Consider the following 15,394-nt stretch of genomic DNA (forward strand, 5'->3'; position numbering starts at 1 on the left):
ATTGGTGTGACAGAGACAAGGGTTAATATGTGCAAGAATGTTTCCTGTTACGTCTAACAATCATCAATTATTGCATGCAATTTCAGTCACAAAAGGGAAAGCTGTCCCTGTTAGCCATTTGATCCTTGTGTAAAAGGCTTGTTTTGCCTTACAGCAGCACATCTTTATCTTCCACTGACATGGATATTTTGCTTCAAATTCAAGCACTTGTCAGTAAATAGACTATATTTATATAGCGCTTTTCTAGTCTTAACAACTACTCAAAGCACTTTTACACAGGAACCATTCACCATTCACACTGTGGCCAAGGCTTCCATACAAGTTGCCATCTGCTCATCAGATAAAAATTCACACACATTTATACTGTCTTGCCCAAGGACACTTCAACATGGGACACCGAACCACTAGCCTTCCGATTGGTAGTCGACCGCTCTGAGCAACAGTTGCCCCAGTAAAATAGAATTTAAACATAAAACAACATGTTAATGATATCACAAAGATATGTCTGTATGTGTCCTACCAAGTACTTATCACTGATATGCTGAGTGTACGGTGCAATCTAGCAAACATAGTAATGCTAGAAAGTGAAGGAAAAACTAAATTTCAGTTTAAAGATTACAATTGGATTAGAAAAATTGATTTTTGTTAAAAAAACAAAAACAAAACTTTTCTTTTGAATCAGTGTATCCTTCTTGTCTCAAACCTTCACCCCCTCCTTGGTCCACATTTGAGTTTACACTGCCTCTTTCACACAGACTGAAAAAAAGATCAATAATGAAAGACATTTTGACAAAGACCCTATAAAACGTTAACCAGCTCAATATAAAACATAAAATAGATTATTTGAAGGAGCCCTGTCAGGAGTGTGACTGATGAATTTGCATTATAAGGTTACCTAGTTCAAAAGTAAATTGGCTTTCATTTAAAAAGTTTTTAAACTAGAGTGATATATTGGGCCTTTTTAAATAGATAGAGAGACATATATACATATTGTACCGTTTTTGATTTTCAGTGTCTAGTAAGACACATTCATTCTGTTTAGTACCTTTTATTTTATTTTATTTAGTACTGACACTTAACATGGTATATGAGAGAGAAGAGTGACTGTATGTTAAAGAGTGTCCCACATTTCATCAAATTGCTAAAATTTGTACATAATACTTCTGTTGACTCGTAATGGTAGGAGGGGGTTGCACTAAATTTCAATTTGTCTCTTTATTCACTGAAAACAAGAAGAGAAAATGGTTAGGCAGTATAGATGCCACTCAAAGGAATGTTTTAATTACATTTAAAAAATAACTTGACTAGCCACAGAGATTTCAAACATGTACTAAGCAAAATCTGCTAGTCTCCTTTCAGTCATAGGTTTTTTTGGGTTTATGTAAACAACCTTTAAAAAAAAAAAGTCTTTCTTTTTGACTGCCAAATTCCATAAAGTGGCACAATGTGTCACAACTTTCCTGATGACAATAAACATATTGTTACTTTATATCCTGAATGAGAATGGTTATTGCAGCCATAAAGATAATAATTTGTTTTAGTCAATCTGGCTTTGTTCCATAAACGAGGGAGGTGCTTCATCAAAGAAAAACAACAATACAAACTTTAATTTTTTCCATATGAATTTAACAATTTTTGTCAGTTGCAGTGTTTCTATGTGACTCTGTTTACCAGTTTTTCCAGTTTGAAATGCGTGAAATAATTGTGTTACCTCATATGTGTATGTATGCAGAACAGGGACATTTGGGTGGTTGGACAGGAAATACACAGTCACTCCCACAGTCCTAAAACACACACTGTCAATCAGTATAGAACAGCGAGGAGGCTTTGCTCTCACAAACTGTAAGAAGGAGCTCAAAGAGACACTGGAATTAAGGAGATCTGCTGAATTTGGTCTAACAGACATGGACATTGAGGAGAGGGACTGTTCAGGTGGGGGTTATTTTGTGAAGAGGAAGGTTCTGGATGAGTTACGCCTGGATGAAGTGGCACAAAAAAGGACGTGGTCCACTAAACCAACCCTGAGTGAGCGGGCGAAAGAGACCCTGAGGTAAAGATAAAGAGGAGATGATTCTAGGGATGGAGGTGTGAAATGCTAATGAGAAAATTGGAAAACACTTTGATAAACAAATGACACAAACTGACAAAAAGGATACTTTTGTGTGTGTTTGTGGATGTGAATGAATTTGTGTATGCTTGCAATTGTGTGTGTGTGTGTGTGTGTGGCCTTCACTGCACCTCTAAATGCTCACTTAACCAGCAGTCTTTTACTAACAGTGGATGAACAATGGTCAGTTTTATTTAGTTGGAAGCGTTCATGATAACCTGTGACGCATCATATACGACTTCTAAAACCAATTTTTATGAAATCACAATACCACTGGACATGTTTTAAGATCAAATATTCCCAATTAAATTAAGACAATGAGTGAATTGTAATCTACATTTTAGCAGAGGAGGACAAAACTTAGTGTTAGTGTAACAAGTTGCTAAAACTCTTCTTGGAAATATATTTAATATTTGTTTACCCAAAGGCATGCTTACATTTTAATATTGAGTTCATTGCTACAGTGTAGGCTATCCGCCATAAGAAGTGAACAGTAGCACATAGGCCGGTGTTATCCACTGTCACTGTTTTACAGGGCCAGCTGATAAAAACTGTAGCAGGTGTTACAATTTACAAGTCTCATTTTATGATAAAGAATCATTAATATGTGAAGCAAACAGTTTAAAAGTTCAAATTTACCTAAGGGTACAAATAAAGTAACCTGATCTTGAACCTATAGAAGATTAAAGTTAAAGACTTTTCAGATGGACACTTCCATGGGTAAATAATTTAAAAGTGAAATTGTGTGCTAAGTTATTTCATATAAATGGTAAGTAATATATTACTGGGATGACTGTTGCAGGTGTTCAGTGCCCAGGCTGAAGCGCACAGCGTTGAGCTGTGTCCCTGTTCTCAGCTGGCTGCCTCACTACTCCATCAGAGAAAATGTTATAGGGGACCTGATCTCTGGCTGCAGTGTGGGCATCATGCATCTACCACAGGGTTTGTATGAAAGAATGTGTACTAGGGCTGCACATTATATCATTTTTTTATCGTTATTGTGATATCATCTGGCGCAATAAACACATCGTGAAAGGCTGTGTTATATCGTGAAAGACACTCAGAGATTTTGTTAGTTGAAAGAAAATATCAGTAGAAAACTGCACTTTAAAACGTAACTGTCATTCTTTTTCATGTCATGTCTGTTATATTCATTTCAATGTTCAATTTGTTAAACCAAATAATGTTGGAAATGATTTTCTTTTGATTTGTTTTAAATTCAACAAGTAATTTTTTTGTATTTTAGCAGAATACTGAAAGTAGAAGAAATGCGGAACTGAGTGCACTTTAAGATCTGTTTATTTATTGCAAGTAATATCGTTATCGCGATCTTCAACAATGTTATCGCAAATCGCATATTTTCCTCATTTCATGCAACCCTAATGTGTAGCCTACAGTGGAGGGAGCTCAGAGTTTATCCACATCGCACCTCACAAACCTAGCAAACTTGTCAATAGAAAGGATATTCAACATTTTGGAAAATGCGTCTGTTCAATATGAAGCTAAATATAAAGTTCTTGTTTTCACACTTAATTTTAATTTGTGTACGGATTAAACGTTTTCTCATGATATCATATGAAAACTAAAACGTATGATCAGAAAACTAGGAGACCTCCGACTAGTCACGTGACATCGGTAACAGAGCTCTGTGCTACAGAGTGGCAGTTGCTAGCTGTTTTAAAAATAAAATAATAATAATAATAATACATTTTATTTATATAGCGCTTTTCATGGTACTCAAAGACACTTTACAGTAAAAAACAGTATATATATATATCATATTAAAAACAGATAAGCAATGAAACCAACACATAAGCCGCTGCAGAACTTCGTGCCACTGACTACGGTGCTCTGCATTGTGCTCCGTCAAGTCAGCGGTAGTTGGTGATCTAGTTAACCCAGAATAGGTGACTGTGAGCCGGGTACAGAGCACCGCGAGTTGCCGGTCTTAGTGCTCCGTCAGGTCAGCAGTAGTTGGTGGTCTAGTTACCCCAGAATAGGTGACTGTGCGCTGGGTACAGAGCACTGCGAGCTGCCGGTCATTTCGGCGGAGATTACAGTTAAGTTTAGGCAAGAAAAAGTGACCGTTATGCGGTGACAAAAGTTAAGTTTAGGCACCAAAATGACTAGTTAAGTTTAGGAAAAGATCGTCGTTTGTATTAAAACACTTTTAACACTATTAAAACCAAGGAACATGCATTTCCTGGATGAAAATCTTCTGTTTTCCCCAGAAAGCGAAATCCACTCTCTGGCTTGTAAGTCCTGTATGTTAATGCCCACCCATCCTCCCTATGTGACCTGCCGCATTCTTATACAGAAGCAGTCAATGTGGTGCACACAGCAAAAAAAAAAAAATGTTCGTAGCTTTTCGAAGTATGGTTCCTGAGAACAGGCTGCTTTTTCCACCTGCCTCCTGTCTTTGTTTTAAGCTAAGCTAATTGTCTCCTGCCTAACGCTTCATATTTAACAAACAGATATGAGAGTAGTACTGTATTGATCTTTTCATCTAACGCTCAGCAAGAAAGCAAGTTTGTAAATTCCCCAAATTTATTAAAATGTTTTAAACAGCAACTCTATCACTGAATTTGTGAATCACTTGTTTCTTATTTCTTTGTTTTTACCAGGCATGGCATATGCCCTTCTGGCTTCCTTACGCCCAGTGTTTGGCCTTTACACTTCCTTATACCCGGTGCTGGTCTACTTCATCTTTGGTACTTCCAGACACATCTCAGTAGGTGAGTAAAAAGATGTCTTTGAAGAGGGCAGTGACTACAATTTACTGAAAGAACATAAATAAACGCTTGTATTTTGTATGTTCAGGTACGTTTGCTGTGATCAGCATCATGATTGGGAGTGTGACAGAGAGGCTGGCACCAGATAGTAACTTTATTGTAAATGGCACTAATCAGACAGGAAGTGTGGACCTCGATGCACGGGACGCTTTCAGAGTACAGATAGCATGTTCCGTCACAGTCTTGGCCGGAATCTTTCAGGTATGTTGGTCTTTCCATTTTGACCAAATTGAAAACTTTAAGTCACTGTATCGACGAACTGAACAACCCTTTTAAGTCATATTTCACTACTTTTGATAACTCTCGCTTACCATTCTAAGATCCTGTTAGGTGTGGGGAGGTTTGGTTTTGTGGTGAACTACCTGTCTGAGCCACTGGTCCGAGGCTACACCACAGGATCAGCATGCCATGTATGCGTCTCCCAGCTCAAGTACCTCTTTGGTGTCATGCCAGCTCGCTTCACTGGTCCGTTCTCTCTTATTTATGTGAGTATACTATGTATTACACCATTCACATATGGATACTGACAAGAGATTGATAGACTAATGCTTCATTTCAACTGAATAGTTTGGCTTGACTCAACTCACTTTTGGTACCAGTACTTCTACCAGTAATTCTCTGCTCAGGACGCCATTACTTCACTACATCTTTACATAGCAAATATTTGTTTGCTACTATATCAATGTTCTGAATGTCGAATAAAGAACCTCAGTAAAGGAATAGTTTATCATTCTGGGAATGACTGACAAATACTTGTGTGTCTGTTAAATATAAAGTTAGAGCCAGCAGCTTGCACATAGGTAACAAAATCCACCTACCAGCACCTTACCAACTCAAAAATGAACACAATATTCAGTAGTATTGCATTGCCAGACCTATCTTATCAGCACTGTGAAGAGTAGCCTAAGGTCTGGCTAAGCCACACATTCTGGGATAGGAGAAGAAAACTCCACATACAATATTACACACAATGAATACAGTAACGTGATCTATTTAACATGGTTAAACATCATTTTCTTATACCAGTGAATCGCCATGTGTACTACGTTTAGAGCAATCCCCAGCAATCCGTCCCAAAACGTCCCAGTTAGATAGTAAATGCCGTAAACAAATTCTTTGTAAATCTTTACAATAATTCCCCAAAAGAACGAGGCAGGCCTGCCTTGTTGCACGATCAAAATTTTCTTCAAAACTTGCCATTTTCAGCTTGCTAGCTGAAGGTTGTTTCCCAAAGAGAACAGAATTTGAGAACGGCAACACACAGAGAGCGGACGGTAAGGGATGTCAGGCAATTATCCTGGAAATGTACTGTACTTCCATTGGTCTGGACTAGCTAATGAGTAAAAAAAAAAAAAACAAGTATAAAAACCACAATTTGCAATTTTACAGATGGTTATGTAGCTTCTGGACTATTTCTTGTCCAGGACAACCATTTGCCACGCAACCAGCAGCATCAAGCAGTTAATGCTCCTATTAGTTTACCAAGAAAACACTTTTGTACAAAACATAAATAAATTAGATATAATGTGTTGGTAGAGGGATTTTGTTACCTTGGAACAGAACAAGGCTAGCTGTTTCCACCTCAATCCAGTCTTGTGCTAAGATAAGCTAACTAGCTGTATCCTTTTATTGAAACTGCACATATGCGAGTGTTGATCTTCTCATCTAACTCTCTGCCAGAAAGTGAATATAATAATTTTTTTTTTTAAATGTTGAACTATCCCCTTAAGATACTTTTCAGAACTAATACTTGTTTACTTTTAAAGGCCCAGCACACCTACACAGGTTTTTTCAGTTACTCCGGTTTATTAGATCTCTGCTTAGTTTGACGTTTGGTAGAGGTTGGCAGGGAAAACTAGGTACCATTATATATAATAAACTGTTCTTCTCCCTGCTTGAGGTGTAATGGACTAATCCTTCTGGTGGGGTCTCTAAAAATATGAATATCAGAGTAGAGTTGAGTAAAAACAAAAATACACCTGTGACAGTCTCTAAGAAGTCATCCTTCTCTCCTCCATTCTTCTCCTCTCCAGACTCTGGTGAATGTTTGTTGGCTGCTGCTGGAGACTAAAGTGCCGGAGCTGCTGGTCAGCCTGGTTGCGCTCTTTGTTCTTATTGTGGTCAAAGAAATCAATACCTGCTACAGACAGAAGCTGCCTATGCCCATCCCGATAGAAATCGTAGTGGTACGTCTCCTGCTTTGCTGTTCCCCTCTTTTCTTTTTTTCATTTATACAGCAGGTATGTTCATTTAATAGTCCAGCAGGGGGCATCTTTACCACAGTGATCATACTGGACTGAGGTACTGATGACCTTGTTTACACTTGCCAAAAAGAGGACTTGTGTGTTCTTAAAGTAATGATTTACCCCACATACAGAACCAACATTCCTTGTGCCCTTTTTCAACAGATCATAGCAGCAACAATTATCACCCACTTCTGTGGACTGACGAGTAAATACAGCATTGATGTGGTTGGAGAGATTCCCAGTGGGTAAGGTCATCTTTGTGTGTTTGAAATGTGGTGTTAGTGCAATACTGTTCATAAGATCACAGACACAAAAGTACAACATTTTTTGGTTGTGGAGATATGTTGCTGTTGATAAGACAACGTTACACAGCCTGCAAAGAAACAGGGTCACAGTTAGGGTTGGGTACCGAAACCTACGCAAATGGTAGTATTCGCACTGGATTAAAACTCAAATTTCGGTTCCTCATTTCGGTTCCAACTGAAATATTTTCCCTCTGTCGCTCTGGAGAGCGGCAGACTCTTTTTTTCTTTCTCCTTTTTCTGCAGAGTGGCGCACGTGCCCGCTCGCGGTGTGCAGCGCATGTCCGCGCTATTCTCCGAGATGCACTCTACAATCACTGCTGATAGACGGCTTTTTGTACACGCTCCGAAACAGACGTAAAAATATCAGACTTTCTCTGTAGTCTACCGTTAGCTAGCTATCGTAAATGTTCCTGCTCACCAAAATGGACGTAAAAGCATATTAACCATTCTCTGCACCACTCCCTGCAGTCTATCGTTCAGGACAAGACCCTGTAGCCTGGTGGTGGGGAGGTGGGACAGCCTCCCCAAATTGTCTGCCCTTTCAAACTCATACCTGTGTGTACAGGCCTCTTGGACACCATCTGAGAGTTTTCTCCTGTGCAGGACATGCCATGAGTCAGGAGAGGTGTAGTATCTTGCCAGAGAAGGCAAATATGCTGCTAAAGTTTGAAGCTGGTTGGCATACCAACTCAACAACATTTATTTTGTTCGGAATCGGAAACATAAAAATCCAAACGGTACCCAACCCTAGTCACAGTGTATCTGAAGCTCCTGTGGTGGAAACGTTTTTTTCCCTAGGCATAAAACATGGATGTGTAAACAAAGGGTATAATAACAGATCATTGTAATGCATAGACAAGCTAATAGGAGCTTTTGATATTAATGGAATTCTAATATTGGTAATTTTTGGTAAAAGAAAGAAGAAAAAAAAGGTTGGGTGTCTTTCTATAGTATTGAAGTTAGGCAGATTCCATATTATATGTTAAATAATAGCCCCAAGACTGAAAGTCAGCAACGGGTCACACATGCCGCTAGAGTTTGAGACATTCACATTAAAATTCATTTTAAAGTCAAGAGTTTTTAACAACCTGATAATAATGTTAGCTGTCCTATTGTCCTGTTTGTGGATCTGCCTGTGCGTCAGGACTCTGTACAAGATAAAAGTGCTAAACACCTGAACCATTGATCTTTTCCTCCGGCTCTAGCCTCAAGGCCCCTCAAGCTCCAAATGCCACATTTTTCTCACAAGTGATAGGTGATGCTTTTGCATTGGCCATTGTGAGCTATGCCATCAACATTTCTCTGGGCAAAACATTTGCCCTCAAACATGGCTACAAGGTGGATAGCAATCAGGTGAGGAATACCCCCCCACACACACACCACACACACACACACACACACACACACACACACACACACACACACACACACACACACACACACACACACACACACTAGCCTGTAGCACATTTTATTCCAGATGTCAGTCAGTAGAAGAATAACTTAATATTCAGCTGTGCATTTGTATAATTTTATGAGTGTTTCACCAAAGCACACACACACATTTGAATATACAAATATGTGTATATTCTCTTCTCGTTCACAGTTGGTCATGACTATCACATAAAAAATAAAGTAATCCTGAATAAAGCTGTACCCTGACAACAGAGCCATGAATAACTTCACAGACCTATGTTTCTTTTTGTACTTTTTTCAGGTGCTTAGTTAATTTCAAATTATAATTTTTAATTTGAGAAATAATTTTTCATCTTTCATATTGCATATTTGTGCAATTTAGAAAAAATATTTTTCTTTTGTTTCTCCAAGTTTCTCCAAGTCATTTTATGCAACATCAATTTCTGAATTATATCATAATTGTACTGACAGGCTGAAATTTGATCGCCTAAACCTCTCAAGGAGTTAGCCAAAGATGCATTCAAGCCAATAATTATACTAAACCATTTCTAAATGTAATAATCCTTTAAACGTCTCACAGTGCATGATATCATGTTACAAAGCCATCCAGGATTTGCCTCACAGTTGAACACATACATATGTGCCACACCCATAATTGCAGTTACAGTACATTTATTTTGCAGTTTATATTCACAAGATAGCAATAAAGTTCTGCTTTTGATAACTTGTTGTGCATCTGGGAAATGTTAATGAGAAGTGATTGTCTGAATAAAATGTAGACACGTTTCATGAAACAAGCATGTAGAAAAGAGATGACAGGTACTACAGAAGAGTATGTATCATGGAGATGTTCTCTTGTTCATTCTCCTGTGATTATTCATTCTTTATGCCAAACAATGGCCTGAGATTGAACTACACTTTCTTTCCTTTGCAAGTACATCAGGCCATGTCATCGCTTTATTTGAAAAAACTATTAATGTACCCCTGGAAATAGACACACACACACACACACACACACACACACACACACACACACACACACAAAGGAAGAACCTCTAACAATCTGTGCTTTCTCTACAATTCTGCACATGTAGACAGAAGTTTTTTTATTTTTTTTATTTAATCTCTCTTTATTCTCAACACGCTTTATGTAATCAAGTGTCTTAAATATGCTACATGGCCATAAAGTTAATGAATAGTACACTGTGTTATTAACCCGAAGGTAAAGACTACAGGCATATATATATATATATATATATATATATATATATGTATATATATATATACTGTATAGTAGTGGAATAAAGGCCATGATATTTATTGCATCACATTTCAGTATTAAAGGTGCTGTAGGTAGGATTGTAAAGATCCAGGATTTAGCCAAAAAAATTGAACATCAACAACTTCTCAGTCCCTCCCCCTTTCTGCTAAAGCCCAAAATGGTCTCCTAAGCACCTCCCCCCACAAGGGAGAAAGAATGCGTTTTCATGAGCGGTGATTGACACGCAGTTAGACCCCCCGCCCCTGGCCCTGATTGGTGCATCTGAACAGGGAGCTATGGATTTTTGCAAATCACACTACAGGCTGTAGGTGGTGCCAGAGGAAATGATCTGCTTCATGTAGTTCTACTGGAACAAAGGGTCAGTTTCAGCAAATATGACAGAAAGTTAGTTTTAGAAGTCTTACCTACTGCACCTTTAATATGAAAATTCATCTGTTTCTCAGCCTAAATGTGCATGTTTTTACTTTAAACTGAAACGTTGTGTCTGTTTGCTGTTTCTCTTTTATCCAGGAACTGGTTGCCTTGGGTCTTTGTAACACTGTTGGCAGTTTTTTTCAGTGTTACTCTGTGACTTCCTCCTTGTCTCGCAGCCTCGTCCAGGAGAGCACAGGGGGCAAGACACAAGTAGGCCTAAACACACACATGGACATTAGGGGTGGGGATCACCAGAGTTCCCACAATACAATGTTATCACAATACTTATTTCACGACACAATATTATTGCGATTTTAAACATATAGCAATATTCTATTTCTTATTATTGCAATTCTACATCTGTTTTATCTAAAAATATATATATTTTTAAATCTCAACTGCACCATCTAGTGGACTGAAAAAAGCAATTGATTTTGGTATTTTAGTACCAAAAAGTTAAATTGTCATGTGCAATTTATATAATTAAAGATTGATACTGTATTGCCACGGAAATATATTGCGATTCTATGCTGTATTGATTCCCCCCCCCCCAATGGACATATGTGCACACGCAGCACATATACCTCGAATAACATGTAAGTCTTATGTTGACCACAAGACCATTTATTATATAATAAGTTTGTGTGTGTGTGTTTATGTTTTGTCAGGTTGCAGGAGTGATTTCGTCCATCATCGTGCTCATCACAGTTTTGAAAATAGGTTCTCTCTTTTCAGACCTCCCCAAGGTTATACTCTAATAATGAGTATCTTTCTCCGCACAATTTTTTAACAATCAATAAGGTTGTGGGTATATGCCAATACATCTGTGTGTTTGTCTTCCTCAGGCTGTATTATCCACAATAGTGTTTGTTAATTTGAAAGGAATGTTTATGCAGTTCATGGACGTACCTATGCTGTGGAAGACCAACAAGGTTGATCTGGTACGACTTCATCCTCTATAAGACTCATTTGGTCAGTTATATATTATATACAAACCTTATAGCACTTTGACCCTGCTAACTGTCAGTGTTCATGCTGCCCTCTAGCTGGTGTGGCTGGTCACGTTCACAAGCACACTCCTGCTCAACCTGGACCTGGGTCTGGCTGTCGCCATTGGCTTTTCCATGCTCACTGTCATCTTTAGAACACAACTGTAACTACATGCCACTAATTATTAATTTTTGATTTAAACACTGATATATTTTGATGAGATTTTCATCGAGCTGCAATAACGATGTCATTTACGGTAAATACCTTTCAGACCACGCTACTCTATCTTGGGCCATGTGAGAGGCACTGCCCTGTATCTGGACACAGACACCTACAAGGAGGTAAGAGTCTTTTAGTGAGAAGTTAAAGATGCTCAGTAACATATTCATCCACAGAAAATTAAATTGTCAGTTCACCAAAATGATGAGAAGATATTTTCTCACTTACCATTTGTAGTATTTAACCATGTAGATAGCTTTGGATTGAGTAATTCAGAGTCTAGGTTGTTCAGTAATCTACAGAGTTCACTGTCAGCAGTGCTCATTGGAAATAATTTCATATTGCTGTGGAATTGCAGGCTGCCTGGCTAAGTATGGCACTGTTGTTCAGTAAATCCAGCACTTTGGTCCAGATTTAAATATATTAACAACTATTTGATGGATTGCCATGAAATTTGGTACAAATATTAATAACTTTGGTGACCCCCTGACTTTTCCTGTAGCGCCACCAGCAGGTACAGGTTTTCACGTATACTGACAGATGCCAACATCGACCAAATGGATTGGCAAACAATGTTGTACAGACATTCATCATTTGCAGAGGATGAATCCTAATGACGTGATGATCACCTAACTTTTCTTCTAGCACCAATATGTGGTGAAATGTGTTTATTAAAAACTATTGCCAACTATGAAATTTGGCACAGACATTGCTATGAAATCTGGCACAGACATTCATGTCGACCTCAGGATTAATTGTAATACTATTTCCATATAGCATCAGGTCCAATATCTTAAAAATTGTCCACACAAGAGGAAAACTATCTGTGTTACAAGATACAACTAGGGGTAAAGGGTAAATGAGAAAATATTCTTTCCCCCCTTGAAATGTTGGTGGACTGACCCTTTACAGAAACACTCTGTGGAGAGAGTTAGCCCAACCTTCAGTCATTAGGTAGTAGAAGAACTCCATTTAGTCAAACAATACCTGGGGGAGGTACATAGTGAAAATAAAAACAGAACAGGGTGGACGTTTCTGAACCCTTCTGCTTCATGATGTGTCACTACAGGCTAAAGAGATTCCAGGAATTAAAATCTTCCGTTCATCTACAACTATCTACTACGCTAATGCTGAGATGTACTTGGAGGCCCTGCAAGAGAAGGTGTGTTTGCGTGTAGGCTTGCATTTGATTTCAAGATGTAATCCCTGTCTGCTGTCTACAGCACCCTTAATTGCTTCCATTATCACTCTCACTCGTCTAACTTTCCCTCTTCTCTCTTTAATGTGATGCTTGGCTTTTTGTGCAGAGTGGACTTGAAATTGGGAAGCTGCTGACTGCAATGAAAAAACAAGACGCAAAGCTGAAACGTAAACAACAAAAAGAGAAAAAGGAAGCTAAAAGGGAGGCGAAGAAACAAGTATGATATCCTAAATGACACATTAGAGATATATGAAGTTACACAAATTATGGATTTAAACTGATAAGTCACTAATAGTTATTCCCATTTTTATTTTCCTTTTGGCAGAGAAAAGCAGTCAGCCACCTGTCCAATGGCACATTCTCAGAGGTGAACGAGAGGAAAGTCTCTGCAGGAGTTAAGGAACAGAGCCAGGGGAATGTTGTAGCCTTAAGCCTGACAGATACCTCTACACATGGCCATAGTAAAGGCCAAGTGAACAGGGCTTACCAAGATGACACAACCATGTCGGACTCAGATTCAGACACGGGGAGCCACATTTTTGACAGCATCACCCAAGTATCGAAACCGGGTGGTGAGAAAAAGGGAAAGGCCTGCGGATCGATTACGCACAGCATCATCTTGGACATTGCGACAACCAGCTTTGTGGACACAGTCACTGTGAAGACCTTGAAAAATGTATGTGTCTGCCAGGATCTGTGTTCGTTAACATTATTGATTTAACAATCAATTGTTCAAATAAGTGAATAAAGTGTCCATTTACATTTTTAAAAGAATGAAGACAAAAACAGACATAAAGTGATATTGGTCTTTTTTCTACCAGATATTCAGGGACTTTGGAGAGATTGATGTGGACATCTATCTAGCAGGCTGCCAAGGTGAGTGGCACACCACACGAAACCGAGACAAACGTAATATCCTTAATGCGGAGTATAGGCACTGGAGCTTTAGATAATCAATGTGTCAAGTTCTCAGCCTCAGTGGAGCCACATAGTTGTGGGACACATCAGTCAAACATAAATATTTATTTCTATAATCACAAAATTCTTTCTGTCTCAAGCATTCATAAGACCGCTCATTGTCATGCATGTTTTCCTGTGTGGTCAAATATTAGCATGTGTCGTGGAGCAGCTGGAAAGGGCAGGTTTCTTTTCAGAGTCCATCCCAAAGAGCAGGCTTTTTGTCACAATTCATGATGCGGTGCTTCATAGTCTCAAGAAACTGGGGCAGACTGACTTCGTACTTGTGAGTTCATCACTCTGAATATTAATTACAGTTCGGAGCTCTCTCAGCTTCACTTATCACTTGTCATTGCTGTAATATATTCTGAAATGTTCCTACCCTCAGCCCTGAATCTCCCAAATTTTTCCAGGATGTATCCTGCAGCACTCGGATGTAACCAGCAGGGGTCAGGCTGTTCCAACTCTCACCATCTTCCTCCTCCTCTTGTTAGACTGCTGGCTTTTCTATTGCTCACTACTGCTCGTCATTGTCTCCTCCCCCTTCAGTAGTGGAGAATGCACCACCTTGACATGGCGGCTGGTTGCCATGGAAATACAGGGAGCCGTTTCTGTGGCAACAGGCTTTTTATGATATCTTCTAATGAGACAGCCAGCAATACGTCATTGCAGCTCTCTCGCTCTGTGGTGTGTGTGTGTGTGAGAGACAGAGAAGGGGCGGGGGTTGAGTGGGAGAATGTAACACTGGACTAATAGGAGTCTGTATTTATAGCCTGTGTGAGAGAGTAGAGAGAGTAAAAGGTTCAGTGGGAAACTCATATGTTAGAGGTGTTGTCAACAGTTTGCCTGCCATTCTATATTCTTGAACCAATGCACGTCTTTCACAATGAATCAGTCAAATGTAAACATTTGTCATTGATTTGGTCGGACCATTCCCTCTGGTAGAGGTTCTCACTCATTGCAGATAATAGTGTAATAGGCATTACATTGAAAATGAGCAGCAACTTTTAAACACAACGTGAGTGTATTTATAGTCTGTATTCACACGTCTGATTCCTCTTGAGCTCCCTTCTATTTTTGGGATAGCCCACCCAAAGAAATTTTCTCCCAGCCATAATCAACAAGTCCATTCAAATGTGCAATTATAGAAATTGGAAAAATTACAGTACTTTCCTAAAAAACTCTTGAGTGTTTATCAGGTGGGATGTCAGGGCTTCCCATCACAAATAATTCTCAACCTGCAGAAAACACTGAAATGTGTTTCAGGGATCCTCAAATATTGGTTACTTAGATTAGTAACTGCAATGTAAACAATGTCAAGTGTTACATAAATTACAAAACACACATATTTCCTTGAGAGTGCTTATTGCTCACAATTATTCTAGTTGATTGTTTACACATCCAGTTGTCTGTGTATATTTGACTAGTTTTTATACAGGTGGAACATATTTAACGTGATTGAAAC

General features: G+C 38.8%; 1 protein-coding gene across 1 annotated transcript; it reads left to right on the forward strand.

Annotated features, from left to right (window-relative positions):
* Positions 1 to 1,904: 1,904 nt before the first annotated feature.
* Positions 1,905 to 14,683, forward strand: LOC114558932 (solute carrier family 26 member 6). The gene is made up of 19 exons (XM_028583234.1): positions 1,905 to 2,050; positions 2,910 to 3,049; positions 4,732 to 4,842; positions 4,928 to 5,100; positions 5,220 to 5,384; positions 6,933 to 7,085; positions 7,308 to 7,390; positions 8,656 to 8,803; positions 10,659 to 10,772; positions 11,231 to 11,308; positions 11,408 to 11,503; positions 11,609 to 11,715; positions 11,824 to 11,893; positions 12,841 to 12,933; positions 13,079 to 13,189; positions 13,298 to 13,648; positions 13,794 to 13,848; positions 14,085 to 14,215; positions 14,343 to 14,683. The coding sequence occupies exons 1-19, from the start codon at positions 1,905 to 1,907 to the stop codon at positions 14,367 to 14,369; spliced, it is 2,352 nt and encodes a 783-aa protein (XP_028439035.1). The 3' UTR covers positions 14,370 to 14,683.
* Positions 14,684 to 15,394: the final 711 nt, after the last annotated feature.

This window comes from Perca flavescens, chromosome 7, assembly GCF_004354835.1.
Source record: "Perca flavescens isolate YP-PL-M2 chromosome 7, PFLA_1.0, whole genome shotgun sequence".
Taxonomy (NCBI): Eukaryota; Metazoa; Chordata; class Actinopteri; order Perciformes; family Percidae; genus Perca; species Perca flavescens.